Here is a 24,560-nt window from a genome sequence, read left to right as displayed (position 1 = left end):
GGCACACACTTTGCAAAGTAGTTCACAGCAACCCTATGAGCTTCACTGATGAGGAGATGGAGACAGAGAAGGGTTAAGTAGCTGGTAAATACTGGAGACAGGATTGGAGCTTGGGTAGCCTGATTCTGGAGCCTGTGCTCTAAAGGACTATGCAATGTGGCTTCCCAGTAGTAATGATGTGTGCCTGGGTTTTAAAGAAAAAGCTATTTAATTCTACTTCCTTTGAAAGCTGATCCTAAATTTAAAACATTTTAAAATATGTATTTATATTACAGGGTTTCAAACCACAAACTTCATAGGTAAAAATGAAGTGACCATTCCTAGGACCAATTGATTATAAGGATGTTTATTGAAAACCAAATATATATTGACCCTTTAGTTGTCTGTTCTTATTTTGCATAATTCTACAATGTTTACTTATCAAGGTAGGGAAGGAAATTTAAGAAATGTTGAAGATAGAATTAGCTAATGTGGAATTTTTCTGAGTGTGTGTGTATAAAAGTAAAAAGAACTGCGGAAAAGGAGAAAGAGGAGAATGGAAGAAGTTTCCCTGGAAATCTAAGAATATACAAAGTAGCATTGTCAAGAATACAACTTTTAAACTGAAGAAAGGACCCTTGGTGGCATAGTGGTGAAGCACTTGGCTATGAACCGAAAAGTCAGGTTCAAACCCACTAGCCCCAATATGGGAGAAAGATGTGGCAGTCTACTCCCTTAAAGATTACAGCCTTGGAAATTCTATGGGGTGAGTTCTAATCTGTCCTCTCTGATCACTTTGAGTCAGAATCAACTCAACAGCAATGAGTTAATAGGTGAAAAACTGTTTAAGAAAAGTGAGTAGCTGAAACATTTAATATACTCATATTACAAACGAACATACGGAAAGTCAAAAGTCAGAGAGCTGCATTGTTAGTCTTAGCATTCCATTGCCCAAAGAACCTATTTTCTTTTTTGTAATGCATTTTTAAATTTGTATGATAACAATTTTCTTTTTCCTTAGGCACTGAAAATGAAGATGCTGAAAGAGAATATCAAAATGATCATCAAGCAAGTTGGGTCCATCGTATGTTAATGGCCTTGGTGAGTGATTCAGCTTTATTCAATACCCGAGAAGGACGTGCTGGGAAGGTGCACAACTTCATGTTGGGTTTGAATCTCAATACATCATACCCGCTGTCTCCTTTGAGGGATTTTACTACACAGGAATCCTTGGAAGAAGATGAATGGGATGCAGCTGTAGCAGGTAAATACGCAAAATGTTATCTGTGGAAGTTAATTCAGGAGATCCTTTCTTTTCCCTCTGGGAGAAGCATTTTATTATTATTAATATTTATTATTATTATATTTGTGCTTCAAATTATTGTGCTTTCTTGAAAAAAAAAGAAATTTGAAAAAAGAAATTTACTTTAGACAGGAAATGGCCTAGTCATGTCAGCAAAGAAAATGTTCACTGGAATATTGAGAGGGGACTTAGATACTTTCTGGCTTGGTCAGGGTTCAGACTCAGAAAACAGAAATCCTCTGCTTTGTTTAAGTGAAGGGGTTTAAAGGAAAGGATTGTTGTTGTTGTTATGTGCCGTCGAGTCAAACCCGACTCATAGCGACCCTTGGGCTTCCGAGGCAGTATCACTACGGAAGTAGGATTGCCCAACCTTCCTTCCGAGGAGTGGCTGGTGGGTTTGAACCGCCAGCCGTCTGGTTAGCAGGCAAATGTCTTAGCCACTATGCTACCAGAGCTCCCAAGGAAAGGATTAGGAACTTACAAAGTTGTTCTAAGGGTTGGAGGAGCAAGTTCTAGGCAAGCTTATGGGAATGACACTTCAGAATCACTGTCACAAATGCTTCCACAGCTGAGCTGGGCAGTAGAAATTGCAGAAATGTAAGCCTCTGTCCCCTGTCCTCCTTTCAGTCTCACATGGGTATTTCTTCTGGTCAAAGTCCAGGTCTCAAGCAAAACTAGAGCTGTGAGGAAGTCTGGTAACCATGGACCTTAGCCTTAGTCTAGAGACTGTGTAGTAAAGAATAGAACATAGGATTTGGAATGGAGTTGAGTTTGTCAGTCTGCAATGCCCCACAGGCAATTTAATATATAGATAGCTTCAATTTTCAAAAAAGGTTAGATGACTTTCTTACATACACTACATGAGAACCCAGACACTTACATGTTTTCACTTAGCCAAATTCCCATTATTTTCTGTTCCATGTGTTTTCTAGGTTAAAAGTTAAATTTGCTTAGTTGGCTAATCAGTACATAGTCTTTCTTGTAATGATTCTGCCATTCTTTAATTTTCCTACCTCATCATACTGTTGTCTGTCTCTTGACTGTTCAAACGTCCTTTTCTCATTAACTTCTCTCCAAAGACTTGTCAAGCTGCTTTAAAAACTCAAATGGGACCTGCTTCAAATAACTTTCCACTACTCTTTATTTAAGCATCTTGTGTATATTTATGAAAATTAAGAGATGGCTTTAGATTTTTGGTGATGTTGTTTTGGTAACATTATTGCTGCTTTTTGCTTGTTCTTGAGGGGAATTGTAGAAGCAAAAATTAGCCCTGAACTCTTGTTGTTTAAGCAAGAGAAGTAGAAACTCTCTATAATTTACATTATGTTTATGGCAATAAAGTCTAGGATATGAAATATGTTTAATTATATACCTGACATCCAAACTCTTTCATACTGACTATAATAAAAATATGTATGTAATAATGTAAATAGCTATTTTAAAATTTATCCAATATGAAAATACAATCAGTGACATATTTTCTTGAAACACGATTATGTTTGTTGCCAAGGCAATACCTCTTGTGTGTGTCCTCTAGAAATTTCTGATGGGCTTCGAAAAACATTTAGACTCATAGAGAATTTGAAACTAGAAAGAATATTCAGTTATTTTTACTTTGTAGAAAAGGAATATCAGTAATTTACCTAAAATTACTCAGCAGAGCTGGGGTTGGGACACAGTTCTCTTAACACTGCTCAGAAAGAAACCTTTCCCTTTTGTTACCCTCCCTCCCCTGAGCTCTGGTAGTGTAGTGCCTAAGTCACTTGACTGCTAACCAGAAGGCTGGCGGTTCAAACCCCACCAGCCATTCCTCAGAAGGAAGATGGGGCAATCTACTTCTGTAGTGATACTTCCTCCTTGGAAACCCAAGGAGGGGTCACAATGAGTCAAGTCCAACTTAAAGGCACGTAACAACAATCCTCCCTATAACCTTTGGTTTTATAGGTTATTGTCTTGCTGATGTAGAAATGGAGGTTTTGTGTGTATTTTATTACATCTCTGTTTAAGTTATTGCTGTTGATCTATTCACCTGTCAGACTTCTTCTGTGATTTGCACAACAGGTGCTCTGAACTCTTCTGTTAGTAACTTCCTGGCAATTTGGCAATAATTTATGGGGATTTGGAAGTTCTGGGGCAATCTACTTCCGTAGTGATACTACCTCAGAAACCCAAGGAGGGATCGCTATGAGTCAGGTCCGACTCCTCACACATAACAACAACAACAACAGGGTTGCCCAGTAAACTACAGAATGTTCTCAAGGGAGATACTTATACAAAAATACATTTGTTGTTTATCTGAAGTTTAAATTTAACTGTAACGTATATGTATTTTTACTTGCTAAACTGGCACCCTCAGGAGGAAGTATACCTCTTTTATCTTTCTCAACTTTTTCCAAATTGCTCTGCATTTTTGTTTTCCTTTGTATCTTCCTTCCTTCATTTTGCATATCTACAGTGTTTACTGAGTATTTCTAAAGTGCTTGGGACTTGGAGTCCATATTGAGCAACATAGACATAAACCTTGCCACCATAAAGATTAAAAGCATTCAAGAGCTTCCGTCAAAGTTTCATTAGTTAACAATGTATAAAAAATAGAATAAAACTGAAAATCAGTGGTCCTGATGCTGATAGAATCATCAGTCAGCAAAGACACAACAATCTCGTTTGAGGGTACTATTACTATAAAGTAGGAGTATGGACCAACTGTGTGTGTTCTTGTCTCTCTGTAGTTTGGAGAATAATATTTCTACATCACCTCATCTGACTCTTTTCCTCATTTTGTGACCAATGAAAGACGACTAGTGTACAGTTTTCATAAAACAACATGAGAAAATATAAAATGTTAAGCATTCCAAACAGTCCCAAAATGAGTATTTATTTTGTTGTGATTTTATAAAAATGTTTTAAACTATAATTATTTTAAATGAATCATCTTTGGAAAGAACTTCAAATTTCATTTCTCAGTGTTTATTATTACAAGGAAATCTTACTACTTTGTATTTATCCAGTGGAAAAATATGTATGATGTATTGATTTTAGTCAAAACTTCAGTCAGTTCAGTAACAAATTCATTCAAATGTGTTATTTACAGGACAGCATCACCAACAATGACTGCATTTTATACTGAGTTTACTGAACTGTTAAGTGCTTTTTCAGTCAAGGCCCTTAGTAAGATCTGTCGGTATTGTTATGTGCTGTTGAGTTGGACCGGACTCATAGCAACCCCTCCTTGGGTTTCCAAAGTGGTATCATTATGGAAGTAGATTGCCCAACCTTCCTTCCAAGGAGTGGCTGGTGGGTTTGAACCACCAGCCTTCTGGTTAGCAGTCAAGTGCTTTAGGCACTACGCTACCAGAGCCCTATTTATCTTCTCTGGTTGCTTACAAGTTTTAGAAAAGCCTTGTGTTTGGAATGAAAAGTTAGTCTATTACAACCTGTGATCAACTTGGTTCATGAAGTTCTCATTCAAATCTCTAATTATATATAGTTAAAGTACTACAATTTAATGAAAAATTTAGTGTTTTGTTTTCTCTTTTTGTCTAGAAACAGCCCCCTACACACACACACATACACATACACAGAAGTAGAAATTTTTATACATCTGGTCATTATATTGGGAGAATCTTACATATACTCACTTTATAGTAATTTTGTTTATGTAGATTAAAATTTGAGCATTTTAGACTAATCTCTCAACCTAAAAGGAGAAAAAGTTAAGGCACTATTTCTGTATCTATTACTTAGCCTTGCAGATTATCTTTCAAAAACAAGGAGGATGATAAGATGATAAAATCACCTCACTTGTTTACTTCAAAAGAGTTGTATACATGTGGAAACTAATTTTGGAAAGGCTGTCCATTAGTTATATGACTTCTTTCCTGTTTACTTTTATATTTATGCTATTTACTGTGACACATGCCATCCGGAATAAGGCATCAGGGCATGAGCTAATTTAGGCCAGAGTTCAAAACACAAACATGCAAATATTTGTACATTGTGAATTGAATTTGTGTGATTTATTTATTAAAGGAGCATCATGAAGACTTGTAGCTGAATAGTTTTGAAGACATGTTACATAATTATAAAACACAGTTGTTTCCATAGCTATCCAAGAACCTGATTCACTCATTCACAGGTTAAAAACCATATGCATTAATTTCCTAGGGCTGTCATAGCAAAATATCATAAATTCAGTGGCATATAAGAAGAGAAATATATTGTCATACAGTTTTGGGGGCTAGTAGTTTGAATTCAGGGCATCGACAAGACGATGCTCTGTTTCTTGAAAGATCCAGGGGAAGATCTTTCTTTGTCTCTTCCACTTTCAGGTAGCTCCAGGTGTTCCTTGGCTTACAGTTGCAGCAACCCATGACATCCTTCCTCTGTTTCTCTTTGTCTATTCTTTTTTTTATGAGCACATCACTATAATTAGATTAAAACCTACCCTTCTCTAGTATGACCTAATGTTAACTGATAGCATTTTATTTATTTCCAAACAAGATCATGTTCACAGGTTTTAGGAGTTAAGACTTCAATGTATCTATTTTGGGGTATAGAATTCAAACCATATCATCATTGTTGTTAGATACCATTTGGTCAGCTCTGACTCATAGTAACCCTGTGTTCCACAGAACAAAACATTGCCTGGTCCTATGCTATCCTCAAGGAGCTCTGGTAGTGTAGTGCCTAAGGCACTTGACTGCTAACTAGAAGGCTGGTGGTTCAAATCCACCAGCCACTCCTCGGAAGGAAGGTTGGGTAATCTACTTCTGTAGTGATATGGTTTGGAAACCCAAGGAGGGGTTGCTATGAGTCGGGTCCGACTCGACGGCACATAATAACAACGTGGTGTCCTCAGTCCTTGCCATGCTTGCACCCATTGTTGCAGCCACTGTGTCAACCCAACTTGCTGGGGGTTTTCTCCTTTATTGCTGACCTCTACTTTACCAAGCATGATATCCTTCTCCAGACACTGGTTTCCTTTGACAACATGACCAAAACAGGTGAATTGAAATCTGACTATTCTTGATTTTAAGCCGTATTCAGACTGTACATTGTCCAGGAAAGATTTCTTTATTCTTCTGTCAATGCATGGAATTTTCAGTATTCTTCATCAACACCATGGTTCAAATGCATCAATTCTTCTTCAGCTTTCCTTATTCATTTTCCAGGTTTCACACACACATGAGAACATTGAAAATACCATGGCTTAGGTTAGGTGCACCTTAGTCTTCAAAGTGACTTCCTTGCTCTTAAACACTTTAAAGAGATTTTTTTGCAGCAGATATTCCCAGTTCAATATGATGTCTGATTTCTTGACTGCTGCTTCCATGGGTGATGACTGAGGATCTAAGTAAAATGAAGTAATTTCTTCATCTTTGCCTTTAGTGTTTGGTACGTGAATTTGAATAACAGTAGCATTAATTGATCTTCCTTGTAGGTGTATGGGTAATATCCTATCACTGATAGCATTGTCCTTCAGGATAGATCTTGAAATGTTCTTTTTGATAATGAATGAGTTGCCATTCCTCTTCAATTTGTCATTCCCTGCATAGTGGACCATATGATTGTCTGATTCAAAATGACCAATATCAGTTGCTTTCAGCTCACTAATGCCTAGTATACAGATCTTTATGTATTCAATTTCATTTTTGACAACTTCCAATTTTCCTAGAGTCATACTAGGAAACATACAGCATATATTCTTTAAAATATGGGAGGATATTCTTCTATAGTGACATCTACCAAACTCTCTATGACATTTCAGTAAATAATATACAACAAATTATTCAGGCTCAAATAATTTTGGAAAAACTGAAAGCTCTATCACTCCTCTTCATAATGCAATGCATTTAGCGAATCCTCCTTAAAGGTAGATTTCTTTTAGCAGCAGACTGGCTTACACTGGAATCCCAACTGGGACACTTACCAGCTTGATATCTTGAGTGATTATTTAACATAACCTTCAGTTTACTGTAAAACAGAAGTAATAATTGTATTTATAGAGTTACAGTGAGGATTTATGGCTTTGTCATACAAAGCACTCTCAGCACAGATGTAGTGAGGAGAGAGAGCACACAATGTAGTTAATTATTAATGTAAGCTGTTGAATCATATCTTTCTCAAAACTATTGACCATTGGACTCTTATTTTGTGTATGGAACATCTGTTAATATCTTTTAAACTGTACTCTTTGTAATCCAGTTGAGAAACACTACTTCCTGTTGATTCATTTGGAAGGTTGTAAGGATAGTGTTAACTGTATGCTAGCACTGGGGTTTGGTCTACTATCTAAACATAATTATCTTCTCTCAAATATATCTTGAATTTATGAGAGGACAAAAGAGTCCTGATGTGAAGGAACAAATCAAACGGGATATGAGAGTAATGATCTCTTTTTGGTTATTTTTTTTATCTAAATTCCTAAAATAATGAGTTTATGGAGCCAAATAAAAGTATGTATGAATTATTATTATATATTTCTCATAAGGGAAATAGCTGTATTTTTTAAAAAATTAACTTTAATGTGTTTTTAATCACTTACATATGCCTGTGTAGATAGCATCTGTACAGTATAGTTACTGTTTTTTGTGTTATCTCTTCTAAACCTTTTTAGTTCTCTGGCTATTGTTGTTGTTGCTGTTATTTGCCATCAAGTCGGCCCCAACTCATAGCGACCTCTCCTTGGGTTTCCGAGGCAGTATCACTACAGAAGTAGGATTGCCCAACGTTCCTTCCGAGGAGTGGCTGGTGGGTTTGAACCACCAGCCTTCTGGTTAGCAGTCAAGTGCCTTAGGCACTATGCTACCAGAGCTCCTTACCTTGGTATAAAGTCACAGTGTAACATTGTGTACAGGGCTTAAGCTTCACAGACAGAAATACTTGGCTTGCAATCTTGACTTTCATTATCTGTGTGAAACTGAACAATTTTGAGCTCTTCGGGCTTCAGTTTATCTTTAAAATGAGGTTACTAATATCTCCTTTGCAAGAGTCTCATAAGGGTGAAGAATATTCTATATGAAATTTCTAATGCGTGATAAACACACAGAGTTAAAGAAGCAGCTTTTATAAGGAGAAGTAAGAATACCCAAATAAAGAATGTCCAACTTCTTAATAAGATATTTAAAAGCTAATAACCACAATTAAAAAAAAAATTAATTCTTTAAGTTCATATAACTAATTTTAAACAAAAAATCAGGGTAATAAGTTATTATTGGGCTTTGATACACACACACACACATATATATCTATATATTATACACTCACACATACACAATTTTTATATGTATATAAAACATTTATATTTAAATAACTTAGATTCCAGGTTCTATAATAGATAGAAGGTTAGAATCTTGATTAATCTAAAGGTAACTATTTAAAATTGATTTATCTTCTTTCTCCTTCTTGGCCTAGGAGATGTCCTTGGACATAGCAAGCACTCTATCAGTATTTTTTTAAAACTTTTTATTGTGATTTGGGTGAAATTTTACAAAGCAAATTTGTTTTACTTTCAACAGTTCATACACATTTTGTTTTGTGACAGTGGTTAGTTACATTCCCACAGTGTAACAGCTCTCCTTCCACTTCCTCCCTGTGGCTACCCTTTTCCTGTATCCTTGCCTATGCATTCCTGCATCTGACCTTTCTCCCTGTGCAAACACTGCTCTTCTGATCTCCAGTTGTTGATTGTTCTAAGGAGTGCATCTCCCTGATGTAGGTGTTCAGCTAAGGAGTACATCTCCATTGTGTAGGTATTTCTAGAGTTTCACCAGTCTCTAGTAGACCAGTAAACCTGTTTTTTTTTATGATTTTTAGTTTTATCCCACATTTTTACCCATACTATACAGGATCTCCAATTTTGACCCCTTTTTGAGTGATCAGTATTGCTAGCCAGGCACCATTCAATTCTGGTCTCTGGGTCATATAGGTTGAGGTTCTCATGGTCCATTTGTCCTGTTTCCATGCATCTCTGATTTTCTTCATTCTTCTTTGCTTCGGACAAGGAATGATCAATAGCTGCCACTTAAATGGCTGCTTGCAAGCTTTTAAGACCCTGCTTGCTACTCTCCAAAGTAAAATGTAGAACATATTTTTGTATACCATGTTGTACCAGTTGAGCTCGATGTTCCCCATAGCCCTGGTTACCAGCCCACAGTCCCAGTAATTCACTCCCTCAAAGTGCTTATTTGTGACTAAGAAGTTATCCTAACTTTGCCTCCTGTTATGTTTAAACTGTATATGGACATTTCTATAGCACATAGAAATATATATGTAGGAAAATCATCTGCCAAACCTATGTATGGTTGTGGGTATATTTCCATTTGCCTAACCCTAACTGATGGTCTTGCCTGTCTACCTATATATCCACCCTTATATTAGTATTTGTTGTTAAAGTAGACTGTTATAATGCAGTATTGTATATACAATATTTGCCTTTATTATCTGTACCCCTTGTGCACTTCTCCATGTCCTCCTTTTCCTTACTGATATTGTGCTAGTCACACACTTCTGTTATATTGCTTTTCCCTTCACCCATATCAAACCTGTATCTTAATAATCCATCTGTTTTCCAACAGTATTTTTTTAATAAATAATGAAAACTTTTATAAAAAAATGTGTTTTGCCTTTATTATTTAGTAATATGGTCTTATGCTTGACGTTTAAAAAAATAATAGCACATTTTAGTACATCTGCTTTTCATTTAAGGCCATTTATTCATTCTTTTCTTCTTTCTGCAGTTGGGCTGGGCTATACAAATCACCACAATGTTAAACTCTTTTTGTCAATGTATATATATATTTTATGTGTGTGTGTGTGTGTGTGTATACACATATATACATATACATATATAAGCTCTGGTGGTGTAGTGCTAAGGCATTTGACTGCTAACCAGAAGGCTGGCAGTTCAAACCCACCAGCCAGTCCTCAGAAGGAAGGTTGAGCAATCTACTTCCGTAGTGATACTGCCTCAGAAACCCAAGGAGAAGTTGTTATGAGTCGGATCCGAGTTCATGGCAGTGTGTTTAGTTTTTGGTTTGGTGGTGTAGTGCCTAAGGCATTTGATTCCTAACCAGAAGGCTGGTGGTTCAAGCCTACCAGCCACTCCTTGGAAGGAAGGTTGAGCAATCTACCTCCATAGCAATACCACCTTGGAAACCCAAGGAGGGTAGCTGTGCATTGGATCCTACTCGATGGCAGTAAGTTTGTTTTTTGTATATATATGCATATATGTGTGTGTATATATATATATATATATACACACACATATATATTACATGTATATACTATATATATAGCATAATTAGGTACAATTTGTAACATTCATTTGTTACACAGTATTTTATAGATGAGAGGTTTTAAAACAAAATTTTCAAAAAACAAAAATAATATTCTCTATATTACATAGCTGTTATAAGACTTACACACAAGATAATGTATGCGGAAGTGTCTTTAAAGCAGGAAAGTCTTATGAAGGTGAGATGATGCTATTAAAAGGATCATGATGATTAGCTTAGAGTTAATACCAGGGCCTGTGCTAAGTACTTCCCATGTTTTGTCCTGCTTAATCCTTACTTGTTAGGTACTTTTACTTGGTTTTATGGAAGCAAATATTAAGACTTAAAGACAATAATTAACTTACAATCTCCAAAACTGGATTCATGCCTGGCTCTGTTTGTCTCCAAAGCCTGAGGGCCTAACTATGAAATTCTGACTCTCCAATTTACCTAACAAATAATTTTATATCCTAAATAATGTTGAACAATAAATAATCATTTAATTTATTTGTTTTCTTCATTTCTTCCTTTTTTTAAGATCCTGATGAATTTGAACAAATATATGAGCCCCTGGATGTCAAAAGTAAGAAGATACATGTAGTGGACAGTGGGCTCACATTTAACTTGCCCTACCCCTTGATTCTGAGACCACAAAGAGGGGTTGATCTCATCATTTCCTTTGACTTTTCTGCAAGGCCAAGTGACTCCAGTCCTCCTTTCAAGGTAAGAACTAATACATATCATATTCCATTATCTACCATATTTTCTCACATGTCTTATAAATCTCTTAGTGTCCTTGGTCCATTCCCTTAAGCCTATTTTCTATATTTTACCAGAAACATTTCTGAAACACAGACCAGATTTATTCCTCTGCTTCAAGAAACTTTTAAATGATTATCCATGATACACATTAAAGTCAGAATCTTGATCAAGACAAGTACAGTACAATGTATCTAAAGTTTTGAGAGGAATATGGGCTAAGAAGTATAAAGATATGTGTTAGAAGAGAAAACTGTTAGAAGAGAAAAAGGAATAAAACAGCACCTTGTGGAACAACAACATCAAAGATAACAAAGCAAGTGAGCAGACTTACGAAAACCAATGCAAGATATTTAACACAAGAAAGTCTTTGATAAATTGGGCAGGAGCAATTTCAGTACCATGAAACTATTGTGAGGGCAGAAATCTGACAGCAATGGGTTGAGGGATGAACGGAAGTTAAGAAGATGGTGACAATACTAGAGTTCAGGAGAAGAGGGAGATGGACTGTAACTTCAAGAGAATGTGGAGAAAGAAATGTTGTGGATTGGGGACAGGTTGCTAATAGAAGGGGATTTAGCATATTTAAACACAGATGACCAGGAGTCATTAATGAAAACAGATGTTATTGGAGAGATGAGATACATGATGTTGTTGTTGTTGTTATTTGCCATCGAGTTGGACCCGACTCATAGCGACCCCTCCTTGGGTTTCCAAGGCAGTATCACTATGGAAGTAGATTGCCCCATCTTCCTTCCGAGGAGTGGCTGGTGAATTTGAACCGCCAGCCTTCTGGTTAGCAGTCAAGTGCCTTAGGCACTATGCTACCAGAGCTCCCAAGATACATGATAGTCACATTACTCAGAAGGTGGGGACTGGGAGGCGATACACAACACAGGCGGATGATAGTATAACACCATTTTTTGTAAGGGACTTGAGCATTGCAGATTTTGAAATCTGTTAGAGGTCCTGGAGCCAATACCAACAGATTCCAAGGGATGACTGTATTCATATGATGGTTTCTAACCCAAGTGACACCATATTCTTTTTCCCTCATTAAACTTGCTTTCCACACATCTGAAATGCTGCCTTTCTTGGCCTCCAAAGGTATAGTTTTACGTACAAACGACTTAATAAATTCTTATAACACCTATCACAGCATATTTTTTAAAATTTATTTACATACATATTGCTTTCACTTTTCATGAATTCCCTGGGAACTAGAACACCATTTTTTTAGTGTACTGTTTTATTTTAATCAGTTGGTTCTAATTAGCTTATACATATTAGCCAAAATGTGAGTGTGTAGGACTTTTTTTGTAAGTAAATGAATGAATGCTACTTTTACAACCTATTAAGTGAGATGGAATTATTATCTCCATTTCCTAGCTGAATAAAGAGAAACTCAGATTTAGTGATTCAGTTAATGATCAGTCAATCCATGATCTCCCAACCTGGAAGAATCAGTGACCATTTAAGCCAGTCCTCCTACTGTAAATCTAGTATCCTTTCTATCATAATGTAATTAAACAGCTTTCAAAACTAACACAAATTTTTAAATAATCCATATATACTTATTTATGTTTGATCTTTTTTGAGGCTGTTAGTGGTACTTAGAAATAAATGATGATATCAAATATTCTCCTCACACCTAAATTAAATAAGATAAGGTGTGAAAAGAGCATACATAGCCTAGGGTTTATCTGGGGATGTGCTTGTTAAGAGCCATTTGGGAGGAGGTCAAGAGAATGGAATGTTAAATAGTTATTTGGGTTTATATCAGTATGTGCATTATAAGAGCTCACTGTAAGAATAATTTGATGTGTCCTGGAGTACATGAGCAGGGAAATAAAAGAGTCAGGATGAAACAGCACAGAGATGGCAATGAGAACATCTGAAGAACTGGACTGCTCTGATTAGAGTGATAGATACTGAGCTCACATTAGGATGGTGTTAACCCAAGACAAAACCCAGTGCTGTTGAGTCAGTTCTGACTCATAGTGACCCTATAGGGTGGAGTAGAACTACCCCATAGTAAATCTTTACATGAGCAGACTGACACATCTTTGTCCCAAGGAGTAAGCTGCACTACTAGGGCTTCTGAGGAGGGAGTTAGAGGAGAATTTAAGATTGCAAACTAGGAAATAGATAATGAGTGGAGGATATCTATCAGACAAATGACTTCATGAAATTGGAATTTTAGGATGATTAATCTGGCAATGGAAAGTAGAATGAATTGCAGAATGGATTGCAAAAGACTAAAATGAAGAGGGCCTGCACCAGGGGGCTGACTCTGAAAACAACACAGCAGTGAGATTTGATGACCTCTGAGGAATAATGGAAAGGCAGGTTTTAAAGGATGACACTAAAATGCTAGCTTAGAAGTTGGTTCTTATGAATACTGTATTCCTGATTTCACCAGTGGGAGTATAAAATATCAAAACATCATTTTACTTATGAATCAGAGGTCTACTATCTGAATAAGTTGATATTAGAAGAGGTTTTAGAATATTACTTTGTTCCTCTAAGAAGAACCATTATTCTTTACAATAGTTTTTAAATGTTGATTCATTATTTCTGAATTGGAAGAATAGGGACTCATAAAATATTTGGAAATTTGGAAAATATATAAAGTACATCTGCTATTCAGAGACAGTCACTATTAATAATGTGATTGTTTTTCTAGTTTCGTCTGTGTGTATCTGTTTGTGTGTGTGTGACAATAACAAGGTCATGCAGCTTTATATTCTGCTTCTTTCATTAAGTATTTCTCAAAAACATAATTTTTAAAGATTACATTTATGAATATGTAAGTTGTTGTTGTTGTTATGTGCCTTCGAGTCATCCTGACTTACTGCGACCCCTCCTTGGGTTTCCGAGGTGGTATCACTACGAAAGTAGATTGCCCAACCTTCCTGAATATGCAAGAGTTTGTTTAAAAATGCTGTTTTCAACATTTAGATTATTGCCATGTTGTCACTTTTTATGGTGCGCTGGTGGTGCTGTGGTTAAAGTATTGGGCTGCTGACCAAAAGGTTGGCAGTTTGAGCCCACCAGTCTCTCCATGGGCCAAAGATGTGGCAGTCTGCTTCTGTAAAGACCCTGCGGGGCAGTTCTATTCTGTCCTGTGGAGTTGCTTTGAGTCAGAATTGACTCAATGACAGTGGGTTGGGTTTGGTTTTTGTCACTTTTTATATTCTATAATAATTACCTTGCAAGTGAACCTTTAATCACATTTTTTAATATTTCTATAAGTTTTCATAGATATATATTTGCTTATTACTTTTAATAAATATTTCCAGAGTGCTTTCCAGAAAAGCTACACTGATTTACATTGCTTTAGCAGATGGTATATGTGAACCAATTTCATATGCCTTCCAGGCATAAAAAAATAAATAAAAATAACATAAAAAGTTTTGTTGCAATATGATAGAAAAAAAAAAAAAACTCATGTGGAATTTACTCTTGTTTCTTTGTGAGAGTAAATGGCTTACCACGTTTATTGTATATTTACATTTTTTAAAAAAAATTGAATCTTTAATATTACTAGTACTGCTTAATAGGCATTTCTATATCTTAAGGATATTAAATTATATTTTACTTTATTTTGCAAATACTACATCATGTGTCATTTGCATTTAAATTTATAAATATTTAAAATATTTATGTAGCCCAGTAGATTGATTTTGTGATTTCTTCCATTGCTTTTATTCTTGAAATTTATACTTCTCACCCAGGTCAGTTAGATATGGACTAATGCCATGTTTTGATCATTTAAAAAAAGTATTTTAGCTTATTAATCTTTCTAAAAATACTGTAATGATGCAGTCCGCCTCATAGACTTTTAGCCAACATTATATTGGAATGATTCTTTTATCATATGCTATATAACTATGAAGAACACTAGATTTGTTCTGAGTTTATTTGTGTATTCCACTGATTCGTCTGGCAACTTTTATCTCAGTTTCATACTGTTCTTTGATAGCTATAGTATTGTTGCAAGTTTACAATCACAGAGACCATGTCTCCAATCACTACTTCTTTCTAACTAAACATAATCTTGGAACATTTTCTACCTGCGTGTTTTCATAGATGTACTTTAGAATATATTTATCAATTCTTTCCATTTCATCCTCTCCTTTAAATGTGTATATATCCTTTTATAATACAAGTTTAGTATGATATAAAACCTCTTACTTTGGAAATACTGAATTGCATTTGTAGAGACGTACTATAAAGGGAATTACAATGTATTAAATACAATAATGTTTAGTGTCCAAAGATAAACATCAGGAAGTGTAAAGCAAACTTTTCATGTTTACTTGGAATATTGAAAGAGCATTATTAAATTTATGATCTTGATTATATTTTTAAGGCTAAAATGAGATACTTATTTTAGAGAGAAAAAAAGGAGGTTTTAAAATTTGTTGGGAGTCCACACACATTTCTTTGGTTAAGAGGAGGAAATTTCCAATGCACTAATAAGCTATGTACAATATGAAATTATGATTCAATAGTGAATCAGTTTCTTTTTTGAGATCGAACTATAAGCATTTTTTTAAAATAAAAATTGAGCATTTGCTGGCTAAAAAGTCAGAACCACTGATTGTATTCCTATTTATTTAATATTCCAGCATTTCATAAATAGAGTTAAATCTGAGGTTTGTAAGGCGGATACAGGAAAAGAGATACATAGCTTGATAAAGCCAACCACAGTTTATTTTATATCTGCTTTATAATGTCTCTTGAAAGTTGATGACGTCAATGTCAGTGATGCTGGGATTTTTTTTTTTAGATTAGCAGTAGTATTGCAGATATAAAATGCCTTATGATTCTAAATAATATTTCTATCAATTTATCTAAGAAAAGCAGCTCTGTTTCTTTTTGTTAGACTTCTTTCTGTTAATCATTTAATAACTGTTAGCTGTAAAATATCCAAATTTCTTTTGCTGACAATTCTAATGGGATATGCCTTTTAATATTGGTGATAAAAACAAGTCAGCATCAACAAAACCACCATCCTGTGAATTTAAGGAAAAAAAGCTTTCTATCTTATTGAGAAGTTATAGGTAAGGAATCAAACAAGTGAAGAAGATACAGAATGCTGAATTTAGGTACAGGATATATTTTGTTTTTTAATCTTACTAAATTTTATAGAGAGTAATATTTTAGAATTACTTTGTTACTCTTTTTTCAATATTTTATTGTTTTTAGGTGAAAGTTTTGATGGTGAATTAAGTTCTCATTTAACAACTTTTATACAAATTATTCCATGACATTGGTTACGGTTTTCACAATGTGTCACCATTCTTAATACTTCCATTCTGCTTTTTCTGTCCCCATTAATCTAACTTTCCTTCCCCAACTTGTCTTCTCATCTTTGCTTTTGGGTAAATGTTAACCATTTGCTCTTATATAGTTAATTGTTTAAGGGACACATTAGTCACATGTGATAATTGTTTATCTTAATGCATTCTGATGTTAGGCTGAAAGGTGATCTCTGGGAGTGGTTTCAGTTATAGGTTAAAAGGGTATCTATCTTAGGGCAATAGCATAAGTAAGTCTGGTCTTTATTTTATTTTTCTGAGTTTTCTTCCATGTTTTTCTTCCATTTTTACTGGAACCTTCTGTTTTGTCCCTTGTCTGAGTAGTCAGTAGTGGGGTAATGGGTGCCATATAGTTTTTCCGGTCTCAAGTTAGAAGAGACCATAGTTCATGTGGGCTAATAGTCCTGTGGACTAGTTTCTTCTTTGAGTGTTTGGCTTCCATCATTCTCCTTTACTCTAGATGAGTAGAGATGAATAATTGTATCTTAGATGGCTGCTCTCAAGATTTTAAGACCCCAGGCATTACTTACAAAAGTAGGGTGTAGAACATTCACTTTATTAACTATATTTTGCTTTTTGACTATGTTATCCCATGACACTATGGTCTAATTTCTTCAACCCAGAAAACCAATTCCACAATGTATCTGGATATATAGGAAGTCTCTGTAGCTGTTCTTCCAATGTGCTTTGTTATATCAATGTGTATATATATATATATATATATATATATATATATATATATGCAACACACACAAACATGTTTTTACATATGTCTACAGATATATCTAGGAGTACTGGGTAAAGCACTGGGCCGCTAACCAAAAATTTGGCAGTTTGAACCAACTAGCCATTCCATGGGAAAAAGTTGAGATACTCTGCTTCTGTAAAGATTTTCAGCCTTGCAAACCATAAAAAGGAAGTTTTACTCTGTCTTATAGGGTCACTATGAGTCAGCATAAGAGCACTGGTAGCACAATGCCCAAGGCACTTTACTGCTAACCAGAAGGCCAGCAGTTCAAACCCACCAACCACTCCTCAGAAGGAAGGTTGGACAATCTATTTCCATAGCAATATCGCCTCGGAAACCCAAGGATGGGTTGCTATGAGTCGAGTATGACTCCACGGCATGTAACAACAACAACAACAACGAGTCAGCATTGACTTGATGGCAGTGGGTACAGATACACACCTATACATACACATGATGACTCACGTACACCTTCCCATAGACATATATGCATATACTTAGACCTATGTAACCACATACATATTTTTTGTTGTTACTGTTGTTGCAAAATTGAATATGCTATACCTTTTACTGACGTTGTCCCTTTTCCTCATGTACGTCTTAGTGTGTTCATTTACTTTGGTCGAGTTGTGTGAACTTCAATTTTGTTTAGTATTATCTTTCCCACACCAAAAATAAAAACTGTCTACTATCTAGAAAGTGGTTTCTCCTCACTCGCCCTCCCATCCCTAGTAACCAACCAATAATGTTTCATTCTATGTGTATATCTATTCTTAACTTTTTACACTAGTGAGACCACACAATATTGGACCCCTTGTGACTGAATTATTTCAATCAGTATACTGTCCTCCAGATTATCCATGTTGTGTTTTGCAGACTCCTTATTGTGCTTTAGAGTTGCATCATATTCCATTATTTGAATGTACCAGTTTGTTTATACACTCATCTACTGATGAGCACTTAGGCTATTTTCATCTTCTTACTACTGCAAATAATACTGCAAAGAACACTGGTGTGCATATGTCTATTCATTTAACTGTTCTTGTATCTCATGGATATATAACTAGAAGTGGGATTGCTGGATAATAAGATATTCCTATTTCTAGATTTTTGAGGAAGCACCATACTGAGTCCCATAGTTATTGTACCATTTTACAATCCCATCAGAAGTGTATAAGAGTTCCAATATTTCCACAGTGTCATGTGCTTTTTTAAGAAAATCATTGTCATTTTTTCAGGTCTGTGATTATATCTCATTGTAGTTTTGAATTGCACATCTTTAATGGTTAATATACCACCACTTTACTGTCTTGTCATACTGTGGTGGCTTCTGTGTTACTGTGATACTGTGATACTGGAAGCTATGCTACCAGTATTTCAAATACCAGGAGAGTCACCCATGGTGAACAGATTTCAGTGAAGCTTTCAGACTAAAACAGACAAGGAAAAAGGACATGGCAATCCACCTCTGAAAAAAAAAAAAAAAAAATGGCCATTGAACACCACATGAATAGCAGTAAAACATTGTCTAATATAGTGCCAGAAGATGCATCCCTAGGGTTGGAAAGCACTCAAAATACTACTGGGAAAAGCTGCCTTCTCAAGTTAGAATCAACCTTAATGATGTGGATGGAGTAAAGATTTTGGGACCCTTATATTCTGATGTGGTGTGACTCAAAATGGGAAGAAACAGCTCCAAAAATCCATTAATGAGAATGTGGAATATATGAAGTATGAATCTGAGAAAATTTTAAGTTGTAAAAAATGAAATAGAATGCATAATGATTGATACCTTAGGCATTGGTGAGCTGAAATGCACTGGTGTTAGCCATTTTGAATCAGATTACCATAGGTCTACTGTGCAGGGAATTACAAATTGGAGAGGAAAGCATTGCATTCATCATCAAAAAGAACATTTCAAGATCAATCCTGAAGTACAGTGCTGTCAATGATAGGATAATATCCATATACCTACAAAGACCAGTTAATACTATTATTCAAATTTACTCACCAAGTACTAAAGCCAAGGATGAATAAAGTGAAGATTTTTACCAACTTCTGCAGTCTGAAATAGACCCAATATGTAATCAAAATATATTGATTATTACCGGTGATTGGAATGCAAAAGTTGGAAACAAAGAAAAAGCATCAATAGTTGGAAAATAAGGCCTTGGTGACAGAAATGAAGATGGAGATCACACGATAGAATTTTACAAGACCAATGACTTATTCACAGCAAATACCTTTTTTGCAGCAACATAAACAGTGACCATACACATGGATTGGCCTCATGGAATACACAGGAATCAAATCAATTACATCTATAGAGAGGGACAATGGAGAAGTTCAATATCATCAATCAGAACAAGGCTAGAAACTGACTATAGAACAGACCATCAATTGCTCATATACAAGTTTAGGCTGAAGCTGAAGAAAATTAAAAGATGAGTCAAATTATGATGTTGACTATATCATACCTGAATTTAAAGACCATCTCAAGAATATATTTGACACATGGAACACCAATGGCCAAAGACCACATAAGTTGTAGATGACATTGAGGACATCATACATGAAGAAAGCAAAAGGTTATTAAAAAGACAAGAAAGAAAGAAAAGTCTAAAATGGATGTCAAAAGAGAGTCTGAAACTTTCTCTTACATGGATAGTAGCTAAACAGAATGGAAGAAATGATGGAGTAAAGGAGCTGAACAGAAGATTTCAAAGTTGGTTTGAAGAGATAAAGTAAAGTATTATAATGAAAGTTGCAAATACCTTAAATTAGAAAACCAAAAGGGAAAAACAGCTTGGCATTTCTCAAGCTGAAAGAACTGATGAAAAAACAATCCAACGCTTTAGTTGCAGTGTTGCAGCATTCTATGGGCAAAATACTGTATCCAAAAAAAAAAAAAAGTTGATTGACATTCAACTATTTTGGGCAGTAGCATATGATCAAGAACTGGTAGTATTAAAGAAAGAAATATGAGCTGCCCTGAAAGGATTGGTGAAACACAAGGCTTCCCCAGGAATTGACAGAATACCCATTGAGATGTTTCAATGAACAGACGCAATTCTGGAAACAGTCACTTGTTTATGCCAAGAAATTTGGAAGACAGGTACCTGGCCAACCAGCTGGAAGAGATCCATATTTTACCCATTTCAGAGATAGGTGATCCAAGAGAATGCAGGAATTATCAAACAAGGTTATTAATATCACAGGTGGGTAAAATTTGGGTGAAGATAATTGAGAAATGGTTGCAGCAGTATATTGATAGGGAACTACCAGAAATTCAAGCAGAATTTGGAAGAGGGTGAGTAATGAACATTGCCATTATTGATGTCAATATCTTGGCTGAAACAAAGAATAGCAGAAAGATGTTTACCTGTATTTAATGATTATGCAAAGGTATTTGTCTGTGGGGATCATAACAAATTACAGATAACATTGAAAAGAGTGGGAATTCTAGAGTTGTGCTCATGAGGAATCTGTACATAGATAAAGAGGCAGTCATTCCGAAAGAACAAGGGAATACCTTATGATTTAAAATTAAGAAAAGTGTGTGTCAGGGTTGTATCTTTTCACCATACTTATTAAATCTGTATGCTGAGCAAATAATCTGATAAAGTGGACTGTATGAAGAAGAACATGGCATTAGGATTGGAAGAAGGCTCATTAACAACCTGTAAATTGCTTCCTTAAAGTGAAGACTTGAAGCACTTACTGATGAAAATTAAAGTATGGATTACACTTTAGCATAATAAAAACAAAAATCCTCAGAAGTGGACCATAAGCAACATCATGATAAATGGAGAAAATATGGAGTTTGTCAAGAATTTCTTTTTACTTGGATCTCCAATCAACACCCATGGAAGCAGCAGTTAGGAAATCAAACAACATACTGCATTTGGCAAATCTGCAAAACCATAAAAACAAACCCAATATCATCAAGTCGATTCCAACTCATAACAACCCTCTAGGGCAGAGTAGAACTGCCCCATGTTGTTGTTGTTATGTGCCGTGGAGGCGGACCCTACTCATAGCAACCCCTCCTTGGGTTTTCAAGGTTGTATTATGGAAGTAGATTACCCAAGGAGTGGCTGGTGGGTTTGAACCACCAGCCTTCTGGTTAGCAGTCAGGTGCTTTAAGCACTATGCTGCGAGAGCTCCTAGAAAGACTAAATGATTGCTGCTTCATCTTTCTCCTGTGGAGTGTCTGCTGTGCTCAAGCTGCCAAACTTCGGTTAGCAGCTGCAAGCTGCTAAAAACTGCAAAAAACCTCTTTAAAGTGTTAAAGAGCAAAGATGTCACTTTGAGGACTAAGGTGCACTTGACTCAAACCATTGTCTTTTCAGTTGCCTCATAGCATGTGAAAGCTGGACAATGAATAAGGAAGACTGAAGAAGAATTGATGCTTTTGAATTTGAGTGTTGGCAAAGATTATTGAATATACTGTGGACTACCAGAGCAATGAACAAATCTGTCTTGGAAGAAATATAGCCAGAATGCTCCTTAGAAACAAGATTGGCCAGACATTGTCTCTTGAACTTTGGTTGTTTTATTAGGAGAGCCCAGTCCCTGGAGAAGGATGTCATGCTTGGTACAGTAATTAAGGTTATGTGTCAAATTGCTTGAGCAGCAGTGGTTTTGAGTGGCTGGGCAGCTGGATGCTGTTATTTCCCATGATGAGATTGAATGTCATGTAATCAACTCTGTGATGGAACCTGCTGTGAGCAGCTAGGGGGCTGCCTTTGGTGTGTGGCCTGCTTCCATTATATAAGAAACACTTTGAGAAAGGTCTCGATTTTTTTTGGCATGTTTGGATTCTGCATTTGGCTGAGCCTTCGTGTCAATGAGGAGATCTGGAGGCTTAGTGCCTAATGTGTTTGACTACTAACCAGAAGGATGGTGATTCAAATCCACCAGCCACTCCTTGGAAGGAAGCTTGGGCAATCTACTTCCATAGTGATACCACTTCGGAAACCCAAGGAAGGGTTGCTATGAGTTGGATCTGACTCAACGGCAGTGACTTTGTTTGTTTGTTTGTTCATGTCAATGGCCTGCCATGATGACTGCCAATCTTGGGATTGTTCCTGGACTTGAATTAATGGTCTGCCATGTTGTCTGCTAATCTTGGGACTGTGGCATTTTACTTGTCCATCTTGAGTTCATTACCTTCAGCAGACAGCTGCTGCATGAGTTAGAAAATGCCTCCAGCTCTAGTGGGCTGGGAAGGAAGGCAGAGCTGAACTCAAGATTGAGGGCCTTTACCCTACTGCTAGAGCTGGCAATTTGAATTCAGATTTAGCCTCCTAATTTGTGAGGGAATAAATTCTTGTTTGTTACAGCCATCCATTTGTGGTGTGTCTATTATAGCAGCACTAGAGAACCAAGATACTTGGTAAAGTAGAGGGTGAGCAAAAAAGGGAAAGACCCTGGACAAGACTGACTGACACAGTGACTGTAAAAATGGGCTGTAGCATAGCAAAGATTGTGAGGATGCCACAGGACCAGGCAACATTTCCTTCTATTGTACATAGGGTCAGTATGAGTCAAAATTAACCTGATGGCACCTAACAATAACAACAATGCATAATGATTATGAGCATCATTTTATGTACTTTTTGTCTGCATGAATGTCCTCTTTACCCATTTTTTATTGAGTTGTTTATCTTTTTGTTGTTGTGCTCTGGAATTTTCTGTATATTTTAGACATAGACGCTTGTCAGGTTGTTGTTGCTAAAGATGTTGTCATACTCTTTAGCTTCTCTTTACTCTTCTGGTAAAATCTTTTGATGAGCATAAGTATTTAATTTTTTAAGTGGTCTCATTTCTGTTTCTCCTACATTGTTGAGGTTAAGAAGCTATTTATGCTGCAAATTCAGCCCCCCCAGTTTTGTTCCTATTATTATCTTCCAGACACAATAGTTTTAGTTTTAACGTTTAGGTCTTTGATCCATTTTGAATTAGTTTTTATACACGGTATGAGGTATGGATTTTTTTCATTTTTCTGAAAATGGATAACCAGTTTTGCCAGCACCATTTGTTAAAGAGACTGTTTCTTTCTCATTGAACAGACTTTGATCCTTTGTCAAAGATCAGCTGCTCATGGATGGATGGGTTTACTTCTGGGTTCTCACTTCTATTCCATTGGTCTATGTGTCTATCCTTGAAGCAGTACTAGGCTATTTTGATTACTGTGGCTGTATAGTAAGTTTTGAGATCAGAAGTGTAAGGCCTTTTTGTTTGTTCTTCAATATCGCTTTTGCTATTTGGGACCTTTTTCCTTTCCAATAAAGTTAGAGATTGTTTTTTCCATTTTGTTAAAGAATGTTGTTGGGATTTGGATCAGGAATTTATTATAGCTATAGATCATTTTTGGTAGTCTTGGCATTTTCACGATGTTAATTGTTCCATTCAGGAGCATGGAATATTTTCCCCTTTACGCAGATCTCTTTTAGTTTCTTGCTATAGTGTTTTGTATTTTTCCTTGTATAAGTATTTTACATGTCTGGATAGGATTATTCCTGGGTGTTTTATCCTGTTGGGGGCTATTGTTAATGGTATTAGTTTCTTGATTTCCTTTTCAAAGTCCTTCTTGTTAATGTAGGTTAATCAGCTGATTTTTGTGTATTGATCTTCTACCTTACCACTTTTCTGAGTCATTCATTTGTTCCAGTAAATTTTTGTGGAGTCTCTGGGATAGTCCTCATATAAGATCATGTTATTTGTGTATAAGGATAGGTTTACTTCTCCCTTTCCAATTTGAATACTCTTAATTTTCCTTTCTTGCCATAGTGCTCTACCTAGGACTTGCAGTTGAATATTAAATAAGAGTGGTGATAAAGGGCATCTTTGTTTATTTTCTGCTCTCAAATGGAATGCTCTCAATCTTTTTCAATTGAGGGTGATGTTGACTGTTTTGCATCATGTTGTTGTTGTTGTTATGTGCCTTGGAGTCGGACCCGATTCATAGCAACCCCTCCTTGGGGTGCCGAGGCAGTATCACTGCGGAAGTAGATTGCCCAACCTTCCTTCCGAGGAGTGCCTGGTGGGTTTGAACCACCAGCCTTCTGGTTAGCAGTCAAGTGCCTTAGCATCATATATACCTTTAATTATGTTGAGGAATTTCCCTCTATTCCTATTTTGCTGGGATTTTTTTTTTTTTTTTT

General features: G+C 36.0%; 1 protein-coding gene across 1 annotated transcript in view; it reads left to right on the top strand.

The window, feature by feature from the left end:
* The window catches only part of PLA2G4A (phospholipase A2 group IVA), a 185,651-nt gene that overhangs the window by 140,936 nt on the left and 20,155 nt on the right, over positions 1 to 24,560 (top strand). Inside the window, exons 14-15 of the mRNA XM_042782573.1 lie at positions 1,001 to 1,243; positions 11,096 to 11,280. Coding sequence (XP_042638507.1) covers positions 1,001 to 1,243; positions 11,096 to 11,280 — 428 coding nt within the window. The remainder of the gene's footprint in view (positions 1 to 1,000; positions 1,244 to 11,095; positions 11,281 to 24,560) is intronic.

The sequence above is a fragment of the Orycteropus afer genome, unplaced genomic scaffold (genome assembly GCF_000298275.1).
Source record: "Orycteropus afer afer isolate SDZICR_OR568_19922 unplaced genomic scaffold, OryAfe1.0 scaffold00373, whole genome shotgun sequence".
In the NCBI taxonomy this organism is placed as follows: Eukaryota; Metazoa; Chordata; class Mammalia; order Tubulidentata; family Orycteropodidae; genus Orycteropus; species Orycteropus afer.
The sequence above is the reverse complement of the archived record's forward strand: the minus strand, read 5'-3'. Positions and strand labels throughout refer to the sequence as shown.